The sequence below is a fragment of the Emys orbicularis genome, chromosome 17 (assembly GCF_028017835.1).
Source record: "Emys orbicularis isolate rEmyOrb1 chromosome 17, rEmyOrb1.hap1, whole genome shotgun sequence".
Taxonomy (NCBI): domain Eukaryota; kingdom Metazoa; phylum Chordata; order Testudines; family Emydidae; genus Emys; species Emys orbicularis.
This window is the reverse complement of record NC_088699.1, coordinates 5,096,389-5,113,955: the sequence shown is the minus strand read 5'-3', so window position 1 is coordinate 5,113,955 and position 17,567 is coordinate 5,096,389. Positions and strand designations below refer to the sequence as shown.

At 48.2% G+C, this 17,567-nt stretch overlaps 1 protein-coding gene across 1 annotated transcript in view; it reads right to left on the bottom strand.

The window, feature by feature from the left end:
* The window catches only part of DOC2B (double C2 domain beta), a 136,431-nt gene extending 119,133 nt beyond the window's left edge, over positions 1–17,298 (bottom strand). Inside the window, exon 1 of the mRNA XM_065418344.1 lies at positions 16,974–17,298. Coding sequence (XP_065274416.1) covers positions 16,974–17,298 — 325 coding nt within the window. The remainder of the gene's footprint in view (positions 1–16,973) is intronic.
* Positions 17,299–17,567: the final 269 nt, after the last annotated feature.

Below are 17,567 nucleotides of genomic sequence, written 5' to 3'. Positions count from 1 at the left end.
CTTAATCATTCATTTGCTGAGATCCCTGAATTCTGATTGTCCTGAGCTCAGCTAGAATAGTTTAATCTCATGAAGGGAACTTTTAGCCTGATGGATTCTGTGATCTAAAAAACAAATTACAGGCTTGGTTTGAAACCTGATTTTGGCCAGGAAATGAACAAACCAATCATCCTCCCAGAACGACTCTTCGCCCTCAGGTGCTGCCGAGCACAGAAATCCTAGTTCCAGCAAGACAAACAAAATTTAAACCAAAACACTGAAGCAGATGCTCATATGTTTCTGCATTTCTTTTAATAAACAAGTGAAGCGCGCTGAGAACTGCAGCCTATCTCCTTGGTGGAAGAATCTGGCCTCCTCTTTATCATGACTAATGAGATCGGCACTTACTGCAGAGTGGGGACTGAAACTTTTGTTTGTAACCATTCAGCACTACTGTTCCATAAAGTTTGTCAGCAGACAAGTCGCAGTCTACATCCTATAGCCCCTTTGCACCATTCAGTTAGTTCTAAGAGGAGGCAGCATGACCTCACAGACAGAGCACTGGACTGGGAATCAGAGACTTGGGTTCTATTCTGCTCTGCCGCTGGTCTGCTGGGAGACCTTGGGCAAGTCACTTCACCTCTCAGTTTCCCCATCTGTAAAATGGGGCTAATAATACTAGCCTCTTTTGTAAAGGGCTCTGAGAGCTACAGATGAAAAGCTGGGTGAAGACGAGAGATAGGTATTATCACGTTACTAATGTGCTTGGCCTTAAAAGTCAAACTCTTATGTGGTGATTGATAATGGGATAGGGAACCTTTTACCTCAAGGCTGGTCAGAGGTCTCAGCACAGTTTCTGGCAGGCAGCTGTCCATATTGGCACCTTTGTTACAGGTCAAACTGGCCTGCAGATCATCCTCAGACTCCGAACCTTTTAGGGCCTGATTAGCTCTTGCTGGAGGCACTGGGAGTCTTTCCATTGACTTTAAGACTCCCCCATTGTTAACAATGACCATGTCAGAGCACAGGTGACAATCTAAAAATAGCCTTTGCTCTAGAAATGTTATCATTCAGATTGAACAGCTGTTAGAGGCCTCAGCTGAGAGCTGCATCCGGTTGGGCTGCCCAGACACCCAGGAAGAGCTTACAGTCTACACAGACAAGCCAGGCTAAGCGTGGGAGAGGAAACAGCAGCACAGAGAGCTGAAGTGACATGCCCCAGGATGCAGCAGGTGAGTGGTGGAGCTGGGAATAGAACCCAGGTCTCCTCTCTGCCAACCCAATTTGCCATCCACTGGGCTACACTAGTTCTCTGCCTTCTGTGAGAGTCATTCATCCTGACAGATCCAGCTCACCTGTTCCACCAATGTATTTAAGCATTCACAAGATACCGGTCACCTTATTAGCACCAGCTGTCTGTGTGTTCCTTCCCCATCCATACCCAATTTCACTAACTGGGCTTCCCTGATATCAGGTGCTGAATCTGTTGGTTCCTCTGGGGTTCCCACAGCCCTTCCCACTCATTGCAAAGCCTCCTTTACCCAGCTACTCAAAGTCAAAGGTCTGGAGCAGTCCACACAGCCAGCCCCACTTACCAGAACTCTCATGTATACGGCATCCTCTTTGTTGGAAGGGGGGGGGGGGGAGGACCCACCACAGAGAAGTCCCTGGAAGGTTAATTAAAGATAGTTATCCCGTTTCACTGGCTGTGGCTATAGGTCTGTCTGGTGACATCCAGTTGTATTTGTTTCGGGCTCTTAACAGAGGAGCGCAAATGCATTATCATCTTGTCTCACATGTCAAGACACAAAGAGCTAGTATACCCACAGGAAATTACTGAATTTTATATGCCTGATGCCAAAACATGTTGGTATAATTAATTTAAAGAATCCTCCATGAAGCACGTGTTTAGTCTTTGGATGGCTATTTTCCCCTTTTTACTGGGGTTTCTATGATGGTAACATCGCACAAAGGCTGGAATAACACAGCAGTCTTCATCTACAGAGGGGCTCAGACTGGAGCACAGCCCCCACATTTTGGGAGTGCAGAGGGGTAAGAGTCAAACTCCTCTCCCTAGGTCAGAACTTGACGCTAAGGATCCAGACCCTCCCCACGGGATGCAGACCATTCCCATGAAAGGGTATGAGTGTGCAGCTCTAAAAGGTGCACATGAGAAGGACTCTGTGAAAGACCCTTAATGCCTCCACCCTCAGCTTGTCTACACTACCGCACGGGGTCGATCTAAGATACGCAATTTCAGCTGCGTGTCTTCACTGCAGTAAGTCAACAGCCGACGCTCTCCCGTCGACTCCACTTGCGCTTCTCGTTCTGGTGGAGTACCGGAGTAGACGGGAGAGCGCCTATACTAGACATGATAAATCAACCCCCTGCTGCCCACCAATCCGGCAGGTAATGTAGACAAGCCCTGAGAAAAGGACTTTATAATGGACAGGATTACAGTTCTTGTAATTATATGTTTACTTGCAGTATATTATTCAGCCACTAGAGGTCTCTGTGTGCTGTACAGAGTTCCAAGCAGGGTGTGGTCCCTGGTAAACAAAGGAGAAAAAGCTGGAACTCAAGCTATGTGGGTATCTGTTTGTTTGTGTCTGTAGCTGTTTTCTTTAATAAATACCTGCTGTTTCAGAAAACATGTGGATTCCATATATCATGACATGGTGCCAGAAGTAAACCTGTGAAAGACTGAGTGTTCTTGACTACAAACAAGATGCCTAAATTTGTTGATCTGGAGTGTCTAAACTTTACCAGACCCGCAGAATGGCCAGAATGGAAGCAGCATGACACATGCTTTCAGGTGACCACCAAGCTCAGAAGAGAGAAAGGTGGCTTCCAGGTGAGCTCTCTCATTTATACATTGTGTAGAGAAGCTGAGTACGTTTTCAGCACTTATGTGCTTGAGGAGCAAACACAGCTGAGGGACTGAGAGACAGTCCTTAAGAAGTCTGGTGGTTGCTTTGTCAGCTGAAACATACCGTCATCCAGGAAAGGACTTGTTTTCACCAGTGCAGTATAGAGCCCAGAGAATCAGTCAAAGCATTTGTTAGAAGTCTAGTAGGAGTTAGAGGAAGACTGGGAATTTGAGGCCAGTAAAAGTGAGCACATTTGGGACAAAATCATAGCTGGCATTTCTGATAAGGACTCAGAAGATGCCATCAAATTTAGATCTCATGCGAGAGAATGCAATTGAGATGCCTCTGCACTCAAACTATTCAAAGCCAAGAGACGACAAATGCACTTGAGGGAGTCACTTATAAATATTCCCAACCCAGCAATGGGAGCAGATGATGCAAACGTTCACAGCCAAAATACCTACACCACAGACAAGCAGCAGGCAATGCACAACATGCACTCAACCTCAGTACTTCCACCCCTTTTTTTCAAGTCACCTTTAAGTGATGGGCCTTATATCAGGACCTGCAGCAGGATTCCTCTATTTCCAGAGGACAGAATTAGAGTCCAAAGCCTATCAACTCTAATGGAAAGACTCCCAATGGCTATGTAGGCTTTGAATGGGGCCGTTAGTGAAGCTAAGCAGAATTCTTGCTTGCTTTATTATTTTCCCCCCGATTCTTACCAAGCTTCACATTTGAGATGAAAACTAGGATGGTGCTTTTAATTTGAGAAGCAAGTTTCTCAAAGATGAAAGGACAGCAATTAGACCAGAAACACTGCTTACTAGACACATTTTTAAAAGTTCTGGGCTATTCCTGGCACTGACCTTTAAACATACAGACCACAAATAAAAAAATTAAAATAAAATAAAACAGGCCTCCGTAAGGAATTATAAAACTGTCACTTACAAATCTCAAGACAATAGCCAGGATACATTATTACATTATAATCCTGCTCCTATGATAAAATAACCATTAGGAGACCTGAACTCATTAGCAGGTTTTGACCCTTTTTCCATCTATGAACTATGAAAGATTGATGGGAAGGTGCTAGCCAGGTTTGGCATTTAACACAGGATTTAAAAGGGAGATAAATCTGATGTGTACAGGAACATGGTCTCTTTTATTGCCGGTCCTTGGACGTTAGGATTAATTCAACAGGCCACACAATTATTACAGGGTGGAATAAAATGCTGATGGATCTCAGAACCTGGCCTTGAGATACCTCTCATCTGTTTTGGAACCTACCAGCCAATGAGGTGTCAGGGAGCGGCCGTTTATATGGCTATTATTGGCAAAGTCCAGAGAAACTGTTTATTGCTGGCATTTCCTATCAGCACGCTGAGTGACTGAGAGGCTGAGGCGGGCAGCTTCTATTTATACCCTCTGAATGAACAGGCAAATGCAACGTTAAATCTCTATTTGTCTCCCAAGCTATTAGGGCCTCAGTTTATAAGGGATGACAGAATGCATGGGCTCTTTCAAACAGCTTGCACTGGGTCAACAGGTCAGAAGGGTGCAAGGGCACTAGAATATTGCCAGAATCAATTCAAGCTAGAGATTGCCACAGAATTGAGATCTGGATCTTAAGCATCCCAAGGGAAAGGGGCAACAGTTCTGACCCACCTCAGTCTAGACATTAAACAGCCCCTCTACTATCTTGGGACCAAAATGCCTCCCTTGCAATATAAAACAGGTTCCCTCTTGCTGTATAATGCCAAAGAAGAGCTCAGTGCAGCACAAAAGCTTGTCTCTTTCACCAACAGAAGTTGGTCCAATAAAAGATATTACCTCACCCACCACCTTGTGTCTCCAATACCCTGGGACCAATACAGCGACAACAACAAGGCAAACAAAACGTTTTACACGTCAACTGGCAGCATTGTGGTTCAACCTTCTCTAGGATAAACAGCAGCTAACCAGGCACCGCATCGGGCAGAACTGATCGGCTAACCCTGGCCATCCAGCTGGACACGGATAGGCATCATACTGGGTATCTCATTACCAGAGAGACAAGGGAGTTCAGAGAAGAGCGAATGAAACAATTAAAGGGCTACAGGGCTTGACTGCCTAGGAAAGATGGAAAGAACTTGCACAGGTGTAACTTGGCTTAAGCAGCAACCAGCAGGAGGAGATTAGAACCATCTCAGACTATCTGCAGGGTGTCCATGACACAAAGGAAGAAGAATTATTTAGCCCAGTGCAAGGTGCTGACATTAGAAGCAATGGGAGGCTATTCAGCAAAGGTGAAACGTTCCTGACGGTGATCTATTCAGCTGTGGAATAGTTCCCTGGTGGGATGCAGAAGAAGCCCTATTGTTTGGGTGACTGGACCAAACTTTAGCAAAGCAACTGTAAGGAACAGTCTTGCTCCAACTAATGGGGAAGGAATTTATGACTTGAGAGGGGTTCCCTCCCATTCCTATGAAGCTTCACATTTCAGGGACTAATGACTATTGGGGGAAAAGCCCACAAGGTTGTGTGGTGGAGAGAAGGGAGGTGTGTACCAAAAAATGCTATCGAACTAATTACAAGGGAGTCTGTAAACTTTAAGTCCCTACACTTATCAGCATTACTGCTCCCAAGATAATCTGCTCATGGATTTTGTGCCAGGCAGATCACAGGAGCCATGAAAAGACTGCCAGGGGATTGGCTGGATTAGCTCGCCCTCAGAGAAAGCACAGGTTCAGTAACCTTCTTCAGAAACTGGGTTTTTTTAAATGCACTATAAAAGATGGGTCCCTGTTCTGCTGCTGCTTTAATTCCTCCCTGCATTGGAACTAATTTTTAAGGCCTCGAAAAGCAACAAGTAAAGCTGTGTATTTAGAGCCCCATGCAAAGTGTCAGTTCATGACTCCTCAGAAGGAATGGAGATAATTTACTGCAATTTCAGCGAAGTAATACCGAAGATCTCTTCAGCAGGTAGAGGCTCAGGCGCTCTTACCTCTGTTTGTAATCTAATTACAGCAAGTCAAGGGCTTTTTGGGGGTGAGATAATGCTACATTCTGAATCAACTGCACGCTGCGAGCTGACATGTAGGTGCATTAGTATATCCGTTGCACACCCACAGATTTTTTACAGCTGCAAAGCCTGATTCGTCTCAGCTTGCATTGGTGTAAATCAGGAATAAATCCATGGAAGTTAATGGAGTTACAATGTGTAATCCAGCCCAGCAGTTTACTAGTGATGACTGAAGACCTGACTCCTCTCTCCACAGCAGCTGTGATTACAGTCAGAACAGTAACACCCTAGACATCTATAGCGCTTCTCATCCAGACAGGAACCAGACTGAAGTATAAAGGGAGATCTCTCCAGCCTAACAGTGACCGCTGCGCTGCACGGTCTCACGTTACTCGCTGTGGGTCAGTGGTGGGTAAGGGAGCGAGAACACAGTTTGCATAGGACACTGCAACTAACACGTCTGCCTTGGTGAAAAGTGTCAGAGGACTTCTGGGGACAGATCCTGCAAGGTGCTGAGTGTGCCCACAACACCTCTACACCTCGATGACCATAAGCAGTCAGGGCCTTAAGGTGGGACTCATCATTGGTCTATCTGCTCCTGTTGAAGTCAATGTGAGTTTTAGCATTGACTCCAAAGGGGGGAAGAGTTAGGCTGAAACGGAGTGCTTTTGAAAATCCTGCCCTTCAGACTATCCAAGAGCCCCACTAGCACTATCCTAGGGAATGGGTTCCGCATGGATTCAGAGGACAAGACCCTCCACTGGATTACCAACCTCCCCTTGCTGCAACACCTGGGCTTTCCATGCAGGTCTCCCATCTCTGGATTGCCCCTGGTTTACCCCACTGAGCTAGTGAGCTCTGGTAAGGTCAGAGACCAAGGCGGGCTGGCTGCAGGCTCTTGGGTACAGGAGGAAACATTTTAATTCAGGCAGCGCATGCCTTCAAGCAAACAGGAGAGAGCAGCATTTACCACATAAGGCAGGGGTCCTTTCCTGCCTGTGGGAACGGATTCTACTCCTTTCAGCCAGGAAGGACGTTTTGCTGTTGACTTCAGTGGAATCAGGAGTGAGAAAGTAACAAAACTCTTCAAGCTTCCACCTGTTCCCCTGTCTCAGAAGATTTTTGTTTGTTTGTTTGTTTTCGCAAAAAACGCTTAAGCCTACAGGCTTAATGACTATTTCTCCATTTTCCAGAGGTTACGGACCAGGATAATGTCAAACCTCTGACGGGCTCCTGCCCGCTGAGCCCGTTCTTTGTGTAGCCAGATGATGGAGTGCTCATAGGTCTTCTATCTTCTCAAACTAGGAGTGTTCACTTATCTGCTCAGAACAGTTCAGAGATGCAATTATGTTTTACAGTACTAAATGGTCCCTGATGTCACGAGCAATTACACTTTCGGCAATTTCAATTTAGAAATGGCCTTCAAATCTCTCTCTCTCTCTCTCTTTTTAATGAAATTCAGCATTGCAATTAACAACCAAAAAAATTGCCTTTAGTGTTAAATATAAAGATGAAAAACTTAGCAGGCACTTGGGCTTTGGAATATCTGAGCGATGAGTGAACAGATCAGTCATGGAGCAGCTGGTAAGAGGAGGTCCCTGCACAGATGTAATGTGACTCACCAACACGTGCTGCTGCTAAGGGGCCAGAGGAGATGCTCACCACCGTGCACAGGGGTCACCTCTTCTCAACATTAAGAGACACTCTGAGAAGAGATGCTTTTGAAGCCCTACCTTCCATGGTGTTTTACTGCCGAGCAACAAGAGAATAACTGCAAAGGAGAGGAAATTATCCTGCAGAGACATAGGGAGGAGGAAATCTTTGACAGCTACAAGCTGATACAAACCAAACCAAGTGACTGGTCTGCCAGGAGCTGCTGTGGGAATTCAGTCTCTACAAGCCAAATGAGAGTTGAGGGCACTCAGCATCTGGCAGCCCATAGGGCCTGTTCCTGCAGCGCCCTCAACTCCCATTAACTCCAGCTCTCTGCAGGGTCATCAGGCAGACGCAATCACAACTGTGACTCTCCTTCCTGTGTGCACATCCTGCTACCCTGGCCATTTTGCTTTTCAGTACTGGACCTATGTGGCATTTGGAAGACCATATCCTTGGGAAGTATCTTGCTGGCAGCACAGTAGTGGTCTCAGTGTACACAGATGCAATTTAATAGCTATTTTTGGTGGACTAATAAAATATAGCACTATGCTTAATGATCACCCATGGCATCGCTGCAGGCATGCTTAACGAAGATGCAGTGCCCAGGAGCACGTGCAAAAAGCTGAGAAGGGGGAAAGGAGGAAGCTGCATTGCCTAGGCCTGCCTGGAAGCTTCCTGAAGTTGGTGAGAATCTTCTATTGACTCCAGTAGGCTTTGGCTCATGGCCAATGGGAGTCAAATCCATGGCTTGGGAGATGATTATCTCCAGTCAGCAAGTTTGATTAAATCCCTTCTGATCCATGGCTGCCTATGTTGCTACTAGCAATTGCCTTGGAAAGGAGCTTGTCTGAGCGTTGGTCTCCTGAAGGAGATGAGATAAAAAGGTTAACAAATGGCACCCTGCAGGGGGTGGGAAGAGCCAGTCCATGCAAAATTAGGCCTATTATTAAGATGCTGCCACATGGCCCATTCATTAGCCTGAACTGCTTGAGGCTACTGGCCATATGGTTCTTTTCTGCGGCAGGCCTGCGCTCAGACCTTTGCAGCAGCCAGGAGGAGGAAGATGGAACCTGGACAGACATGAGCACTGTGTGCAGACTGCCCCCGGAGATCCTACTTGAGTCTCCCCTCCTGGGGTCTCAGGAGGAGGATTTGGAATTGGGGAGACAGGACACAAGCTAGATTGCTCCCCCACCCCTGCCGCTTTGTGGAGGCAGATAACATCAGACTTCCCCACACTCCAGCCTTAGCTAGGATGACAAATCGGGATAAGGGGTGGGGGGTAATTGGTACCCATATAAGACAAAGTCCCAAATATCGGGATTGTCCCTATAAAATCGGGACATCTGGTAACCCTAGCCTTAGCTCACACAGCAGATGTGCTGGGGCAAATTCAACCCTGGTGTAAGTGGAGGCAACTCCCACTGTCTTACATGGTAATAGCACCTGGTTTCTATGGGGGCTGAGTTTGGCTCACAGATTGTAAACCAGCTGGGGACATGTCAAGACAGAAGATGTAGCTGGTACGTAGAAAGGAAGAATGGTCTAGTGGTTAAAGCACTAGCCTATGACTTAGGAGACCCAAGTTCAAGTCCTTGCCCACCACAAACTTCCTGAGCGACCTTTGGCAAGGGTATGCCTACACTATAGCGTAGCAGCCAGCTACGGCGCTCTAGCATAGATGCTGCCTACGTTGATGGAAGGGGTTTTTCTCCTCTGAGAGGGGGTAACTAGGTTGACAGAAGAATTCTTCCATCAACCTAGCTGCATCTACAGTGCAGTTTAGGTTGACTTAACTACATCACACAGGGCGTAACATTTTTCCACAGCCCTGAGTGATATAACTAGGTCGACCTAAGTTTTAGGTGTGGACCAGGCTCAAGTTTCTCTCTGCCTCAGTTCCCTTCTATACACTGGGGATAATAGTACTGCCCTACCTCACGGGGCGTTGAGAGGAGAAATGCATTAAAGATTGCGAGGTGCTCAGACACAAAGATAATGGGGTCCAAATAAGCACCTCAGACAGATGGGAATTCCATCCTGGTCCCAGCGTAACAGTTCTCTACCAGGAAAGAGTCTGATTAGCTTAGCCACAATCCGTTCACCTCTGAGCTGTTTTGTTGAACGCTTCTCACAGTAGCTATAGTGCCAACAAATGCCCCCTGAAAACTGCAGCAAGAACGCCTCAGAAAGGAATGACGCCCTACACCCAAAGAAAAGCTCTCAGCCCACAGGCTACTAGAGCTCTGGGTGAACTACGTGTGCACAGATCACACTCCCCACCACTGAAATGCAGCCACCACTTGGTGTGGAACATGGCAGCTTTCCAACAATATGCAGCAACAGTGCACTATGTCTCAGGATAAGTAATAAAGAAGAATAGTTTATCCCATATAAATGCCTTTCAATCAGTAAAATATCTCAAGCGAAACTGCAAGGGGACTTCCAGATCTGATTGGTTGGTTACTCAAGCTGGAATCTGGCCAACCCACTAACTTTAACACCTCTCTACTTGAAAAAAGGGTCAGAAGCTCTTTAATGCACTTAGACCTTGGATTTAACATCTCACTTGTGCATATAACACACCTCCATTGACTTTATGGGCTGCTGGCAAGTTGGACTTGATACAGTGTCAATAAAATTACTATAATATTACCCAGACACCTGTTGAAATCAATGGCAATTTGTGTAGTAAAAATATTCTTTTTGCATAATCTGAATTGCAAAGACAAATGAAAGGTTATTAATAGCAGCAGCAACATATGCTAAGGAGCTGCTTTGCGGATGTAAATATCCTGATCATTTCCAAACTGTGTTTTCTCCCCCTTGCTTATTCCCAGCATCTTTACTAGCAACTCTGTGTTGTCTGCTAACATTGCCATGTCATCTGTAAATTCTGCATCCCTTGGTACTTTTGTTCTTATCACCACCTTTAAACAGCTGGTAGTGAATATCTTCATTATGACTTTGGCTGCTTAATGATTTTCTTCGCCCAAAATAAGTGTCTTCCTAAGAAACCTCTCTCAGTGAATCACTTGTAGCAGATGTCACAAGATGCAATACATCAGGATTGGCCTGCGATCTGAGCTAGAAATAACATTTCCTACAGCTGATATTTATAACACTATCACGGCTGTGCTGCGCGGAAGCAGAATTCTTCTGCAGGGCCTTGCAGGTCAGCTTCCTGTCGGAGGAGTTTGGGTATATTCTAAATGTAATTTCCTTCGATTACACATACACACCCACCATGAGACAGAGGCAGGCACAAGCAGCATCAGCAGTATCCTCTTCCAGAAATCTCAACCCACCTGCCAATGCCCATGTTCCCAAGAAACTACCTCATCCCAAGAACTGCCTTCAAAGATAAAGTACTGAGCAAACTCGGTGGTATCTGCCACAGCTTGTCTCTGGCAAAGACCAGCGTATCACGAACTAACACCACCACAGCACTTCTCCAAAAACTAAAAGCTCACTCACACACTTTGAAAAAGAATGATTAAACTATGTGTAATAGTGCCCTCCAGTGACTCCTGCCTTAACAATACTGAGAGTCACAGCGTTCCTATAATGCCTACCTATATTGCACTCATATGGCACTTTTCATCAGAGGATCCCAAAGCACTTTACTAAGGTAGCTAGGTATTATCATGCTTGTTTTACAGGTGGGGAACTGCAGCAGACAGAGGATAAGGGACTTGCCCAAATTCACGGACAGTCAGTGATGGTGTCACAAACAGAACCCAGTTTCCCTGGCTCCCAGCCCTATGCCCCAAACACTACGCCATGCTGCTAAGATTGGCTTACTTTATCTGTAAACAAAGATATCATTAGTGTTTGACAGACCGTCTGGGAATAACCAATTACTCTGGACTAGCGAGCTGATTGTGCAGCAAAAGGAAACATGAGCAACAGCTGTAACAATGTGAATGCAGCCCTGAAGGATGATCTGGCATAATTTCCCTAAGAACAGCAAATACTATAGCAATAATTAATAATAACTGACCATAAAATCCATGCACATGCACTCTTTGCAGTGTATTATAAAGGAAACACAGTAGAAGATAGTTTTTCCATCTGTTTTGCTGTCTATACTTCTGTTGGTGCCCAGATACCATGGTAATGGGTGCAATACACAGACTTGTGTCACTGGAAGGTTGCAGGCTACTGGGAAGTAGATGAGAGAACTATGATGTTCCAATAAATCTATAGTGCGTTCCTTCCCGACTATCAAAAAGACATTATGCTACAGTTACTTCTGAGCCGATAAAATGCACCAAACTGTGATTTTTTGGGTGTTTGCCTTTTTTTCTCCCCTCCAGTCACTACCCCCTAACTCTTTCTTCTCCTCAATTTGCATAAGTGCTTTGACACCTCATTAGCAGCTCAATTATGAACAATGAAAACCCTCTGATGAAAACAAACTCAATGGAACAAAGGGTTGTACTTCTCAAAGTCTCAGGCAAATTTTGAATCATGCATAGCAAGCAACCTGAGTACAGGAATAAAAATCCGGCATGTTCCATTGACACTGATACCCCACAGTGAGAGATGGACACAGCACCCCCTAAACATGCACAAGCTCATCTGGGAAGCATCATTATCTCTACAAAACAGTATAGGCACAGGGAGGTGGAGTGACTTATCCAAGGTCACAGGGAAGCTCAGAGCAGCAATGAAACCAAAGAATCTTGCTTGACTCCTAGTTCAGGGCTCCCTTCCACCCCCAGGCTGACAGACAATATAAGGGCCACTGATGACAATCAGCATTTGCACTTGAGGCTTAAAGCCCACTTCTTGACAATGTTAGGCTGTTGGTGTGCTGAGCCCACTGCTGAGCATGATGACCAATGTTGTCTCAATATTTTCCTTTGCTCCCCGTTTGTTTCCATCTCTTGTCTTATACTTAGATTGTAAGGTGTCTGGGGCAGAGACCGTCTTTGTGTTCTGTGTTTGTACAGCCCCTAGCATTGCAAAATGGGGTCCTGGTCCATGACTGGGGCTCCTACAGGCTATAATAATGCAATTAATAATAAATAATAATAATTCTGTGGCCCTCAGAGTATAATTGTCTAGTGCTGTTCCTCCCTCCAGCAGGTCTGGTGTGCCACCAACTACCCCACTGGGAGAGATTTCTCCTTTGGCCTTAACTTTCTAGCTTCATCCCTTTGATCCATCAGGGACTTTATTTCTGTCACAGCTCCTTCACTGGCTTCTCCTGCCTTTGCATCAACTTTTCCCTGCGGCCAGAGCACAGGGCAAGGGGGCAGGAGACATGGTCTGGGCTTTACTGTTCCCTTCTCTGTTTCTCAGCATCCCCGTCTGTAGGCCAGGGATCATGCCCACTTGCCCGTCAGTGGTTTGAGAGGCTTCTTTCACCCCTGTTCGCAAAGCGCTTGGTGATCCAGGGATAACAGATATTGCAGAAGGACCACGAGTCATTATAGTATTATAAAGGACCTTGCAAGTTCCCCCCGCCCCAACCAGCATCTCCAGTCGTGTATGTGATGGTAAGGGCTGGCTCCACACTACTCCCATCTCTCCTGGAGCCACCCTGACATCTCCCCCTCATTACCCGCTCCGCTGGTCCCCTCCAGTCCTGCTCGCTCACTGCAGCTCTTGCAGATGGCATTCAACAGGCTGATTATCACCTCTCCCTTGCTGGTCTGTGGGGACTGGAGTTGTTTTCCTCAGCTCCTCCGAAATCTTCCACAACTCCCCGAAGAGCTGCTGTAAACAGGCCAGTTCTATTCCCCTTCACTGCAATCTGTGTCTGCTCCCTACTCTAGGGGCTCTCTCCCTGGTCTATTCCTCCTTGCTCTCTGCCAGTAAGGGCAAAGCCCAGGCTGAGCCTTCGGCCCCTCTCTCCTGGTGAAGACAGTGCAGCAGATCCCGGCCTGCATGCACCATCTCCGGCAGCTGGAAATTCCAGTCCCAGTGGGTTTCTCTCTGCACCCCTAAGCCTTGTGTCTGCATCACTCCCTCGAAGGAATCCTCATTCCTCTTTGCTCCTTATGGTTTTGATTTAGCAAAGCACCAGAATTAAACAGTAACACACTGTTCTGCTCTTAAAAGCAATGATGCAGAAAGCGGGTTTTCTCCCTGCATTCTCTAAGCCTTTGGAGATTTAGAAGGATCTCTAGGAAGGAGACGAGATGTAGACATTTTTAACAGAGTAACTGAAGGCTTCTGCCTCCTGGGCTGAAACCCTGGTGGAGACCTCAGTCTTTCTTCCCTTCTTACTCAGGCAAAAAACTCCCCCAACCTCAGTAAGAGTGTGCCTTAGGCTGCATGCCTCTGGAAGGAGGGGAGTTGCTTGCTACAGAAGCAGACAGTTTGAGGGCGTGTCTAGGAGATAGAAGGTTAGAGTAGATTACTGATGGCGTTTTAAAATGAGATTGGACTGAGGGTTGGAACCTCCACTGTAAGAAGCAAACCCACACTGTCCAGAGAATGGACCAGATGGGACCTAGCAGATCCTTCTAGAATGTCTCTTTCTATGATCACATTGGAGACATTCCTATATTGGTGGCAAGGTTGGGGGTCAGGCCAGAAGGCTGAACGGGTCTGTTCCATTTCTCTCTTCTCTCTGAACTGGCCACCTCCTGCCTCCTCCAATCCCCCTGCTGTTACCTCTGGAACTATTGGGGGCAGGGTTGGGAAACACCCCAGTGTCAAAGGGGAATGGTCAAACTGAGGAGCAAAAAAGAAAGGTGGTGATGAAATAACATCAGGCTAGAGAAGTTAATCGAACTAGAAAGGAGACTCTGGGCTACACCAGTACAAGGCTGCCTGATAATCCCAAAGGGTCAAACAGAAGGGAGTTACTACCCGCTAAAGGGTGAGTAAATTTCATTATTCCCATTTTACAGGTAGGGAAACTGAGGCACAGATTGGTGAAGTGACTTGCCTAAGCTCACACAGTGAATCACTGGCCAAGCCAAGAATTGGACCCACATCACCTGACCAGGCATTACCACAGCATCATCCTTCCCCTCCAGGCTGTACCAATACCCACAGTTCGTCCCCAGCGAAGGATGAGTGCTGTTACCCATCATTGGGAGTGTCTCCTTGGAGCTAGGTGAGAAGTGCAGCCATAGGGAGAGCTCTGTGAATCCTCTCTGTGGGAGATAATGTCTAGTAATAGACCTTTCCCTGAGTTCCTGCAGGGCAAGACTTGCATTTCAACAAGATAGGCTGAGTGCAAGATGTGATCAGCAGCCTGTATCTACCTGATGCATCACTAGCATTGCTGTGTCATGGTCAGCAAGGAATCTCACAAGCCAGGAGGGAAGCTTCTGATACTGAGGCCCATGTGGGGCAGTGACCTTGCTCCGCTGGGCTGAGCGGACGATTCCTGACATCTCTTCACTCAAATCATCCAGGGCTTTGCGAGATGTCTCAGTGGTAATGTTATTTCCCTGGAAAAGCCTGTAGAAAGTCCAGTTAGCTGGGAAGGGTTCTGACCTTTGCAACCCCAGAAGGTCCCTGTATTGTATCTTGCACAGACACCCTGCTCACAGCACTTACTGCTCCAGGAGTAAAGGCACCAATGCTTCTAAATCATCACTGTTATTTCTATGTCGAGACATTAATCTAGGTGTACAGGGGCATTCCAGATTCATGCATCAGTCAGTGAAGATGTGAGGTTTAAGCACTGGACTTAGACTCAGGAGCTGTGTGTCCAAATCCCAGCTCTGACACTGACTTCCTGTGGGACCTTGGGCCAGTCCCTCAACCTCATTGTGCCTCAGTTTCCAATCCCTAAAATAGAGATAATAATCCTTCCTTCACCTGTCTTTTCTATTTACATTGTAAACTTTGAGGGGGAGGGGCTGTTCCTTACTATATGTATATAGAGTGCCTACCACAATGGAGCCCCGAACTTGGTTGGGACGGTTAGGTGCTGCTGTCATACAAATAATTACCAAGCATTAACTGCTCTGTCGCAAGCAGGAAGAGCTTATTAGTTCTTGCATCTTTACTAGTGGAAAAATAACCACATCTGGCAAAGCAGCATCAGCAGTTTTGCTGCCACCTGTTATACTGTAAGAAACATATTTTTAACTTTAGCTGCAACAAGACAAACACCAGCTGGCCCACTGGAAACCAGTTTAATTGATTCCATGGTGTCAATGAGAAGGACCAGGATGCGCTTAGTCCTTCCAAATGACTACTTAGTGAGGGTGGGAAGTAGGTTTTAGAGCCCAAAGTCTAACATCCTGAAATCCTAGCAGCTGATCTCCCAGTAGCCAAGGAAATAGATGCAGAGCCCCTTAGCACTTTGCTCCTGCCCCCACCACTAAATGCTCCAATTTCTATTGTGGGGATGAACAAAGATGATCCGATAATTAGAGCAGCAAATAACCCAAATACAGCTAAAGTTGTTATTAACAGTTTGGCTGGGCGTTCAGCTGAATATTGCACTTTCGTCACTTGCAGACCGGAATGGTTCAGCAAGACAGCTCCCAAGCAGAGGGCATGTGCCACCAAACCCAGGTTACAAGGCCATGAAGACAGAAAAGAGTAGTTTGGGGTTCACACATGCTCAGAGCCACCAAAGCCCAAATTCTGCCACTTTGCCAGCAGTTTGGATCTCTGGATTCATACCAGGCAGAGTCTGATCTCAGAAGTGGCTGTACAATTTCCAGGGTGACTGCAGTGACTTCAGGGGAGTTACTCCAGGGTGATCAGGATCTGGCTCACCTGTCCGCAGCCTGAGTTTACCCAGCTACAGGCAGGGAAGCACAGAAGCAACAATAGAGGACTATGACATTTCTCAAAGAGAAGACCACACCCTTCTCAACGCGGGACCCTAAAAAGCATCTGTAGCTTCCTGGGGGTCCTCCTTTCCTGGAAGTGAGGCTCAGCCCAGCCGGGCAATATCGCCTCTTAACCAGTCTCCTTCCCTAATCATCTCCTTGTTGCAAACTTTGGGCCTGATCCTGAAACTCCCACGGGCTTCAACACCTGACAGGATCGGGCCCCTCTTCATGAATTACAGGGAGCTGCTAATCCAGCCACCCTGTTCAACGCAGCCGAACAGCCACGGCTCTAAAAGCGGGTGGAAAGGACATTGTGGGTGGGGAGGGGTTAAATCTAGCCGCAAACACCCGCATGTAACAAGGGAAACACTTAGCATGCTCAACCCGTCCCCCTACGGCTCCCGCTCCGGAGCTGCACGAGGGGGGTTGGCCGGAGACTTACTGGGCAGCGGCCCCTTGGGAACAGAGAGCCCCGGTCCGCGAGCCTGGAGAGCTCGAAACCCCCGCGAGCAGAGCCGCGAAGCCCCCGCCCCGACCGGGCAGAGCCGCGGCAACTGGTGGCTCTTTGCAGCCGGGGACGAGGGCGCCGGCGGCGCGGTCCCTGCCGGGGGCTCTCCAGGCGAGCTTCGAGCCCAGGGCCCGGCCGGCCGGGGAGCGCCGCAGGCGGGCTCGGAGACCCGGGCTGGGGACTTGGCAACTTACTGCAGTCGTCGGACTCGTAGCCCTCGGCGTCCGCCGCCTCCTCCTCGGCCGGGCGCGGGGCCGGCTGCTCGGCGGGGCCGCTGGCGCCGTACGCCCCGAAGAGCCGGTCCACGTCCTCGTCCTCGTCGCGGGGCGGCTCGGCGGGGCTGAGGGGCGGGCGGCTCGGCGGGGCGGCGGGGCGGCTGGCGGCGGCGGGCAGGCCGCGCGGGAAGCGGGGGAAGTAGTCGGAGATCTGCTTGATGGGCTTGATGGGGCCGGGGCAGACGTCGATGGCCATGTGCTCCTGGATGCTGATGGTCGCTCTCTCCCCCTTGCGGAGTGTCATGCAGGCGGCTGCGGGCGGGACGCGCCCCCCGGCGAGCGGCGGCGGCTGAGGAGAGGCGGCCGGGCGGGCTCCCGGGGGCAGCTCAGGCGGGCGCTCTCGCCCCTGCCAGCCTCGCCGCGCACCGCCGCTGCCGCCGGCCGCCCTGGCAGACAGTGCCCGCGCCGCCCGCGCGCGCGGGGGAGAGGGAGCCGGCTCCGAGGCGGGGGGGTGGGCACGCGGGTGATGTCACCGGCTCGCCGCCAAGCGCTGCACCGGAATGCGGGCCGGGG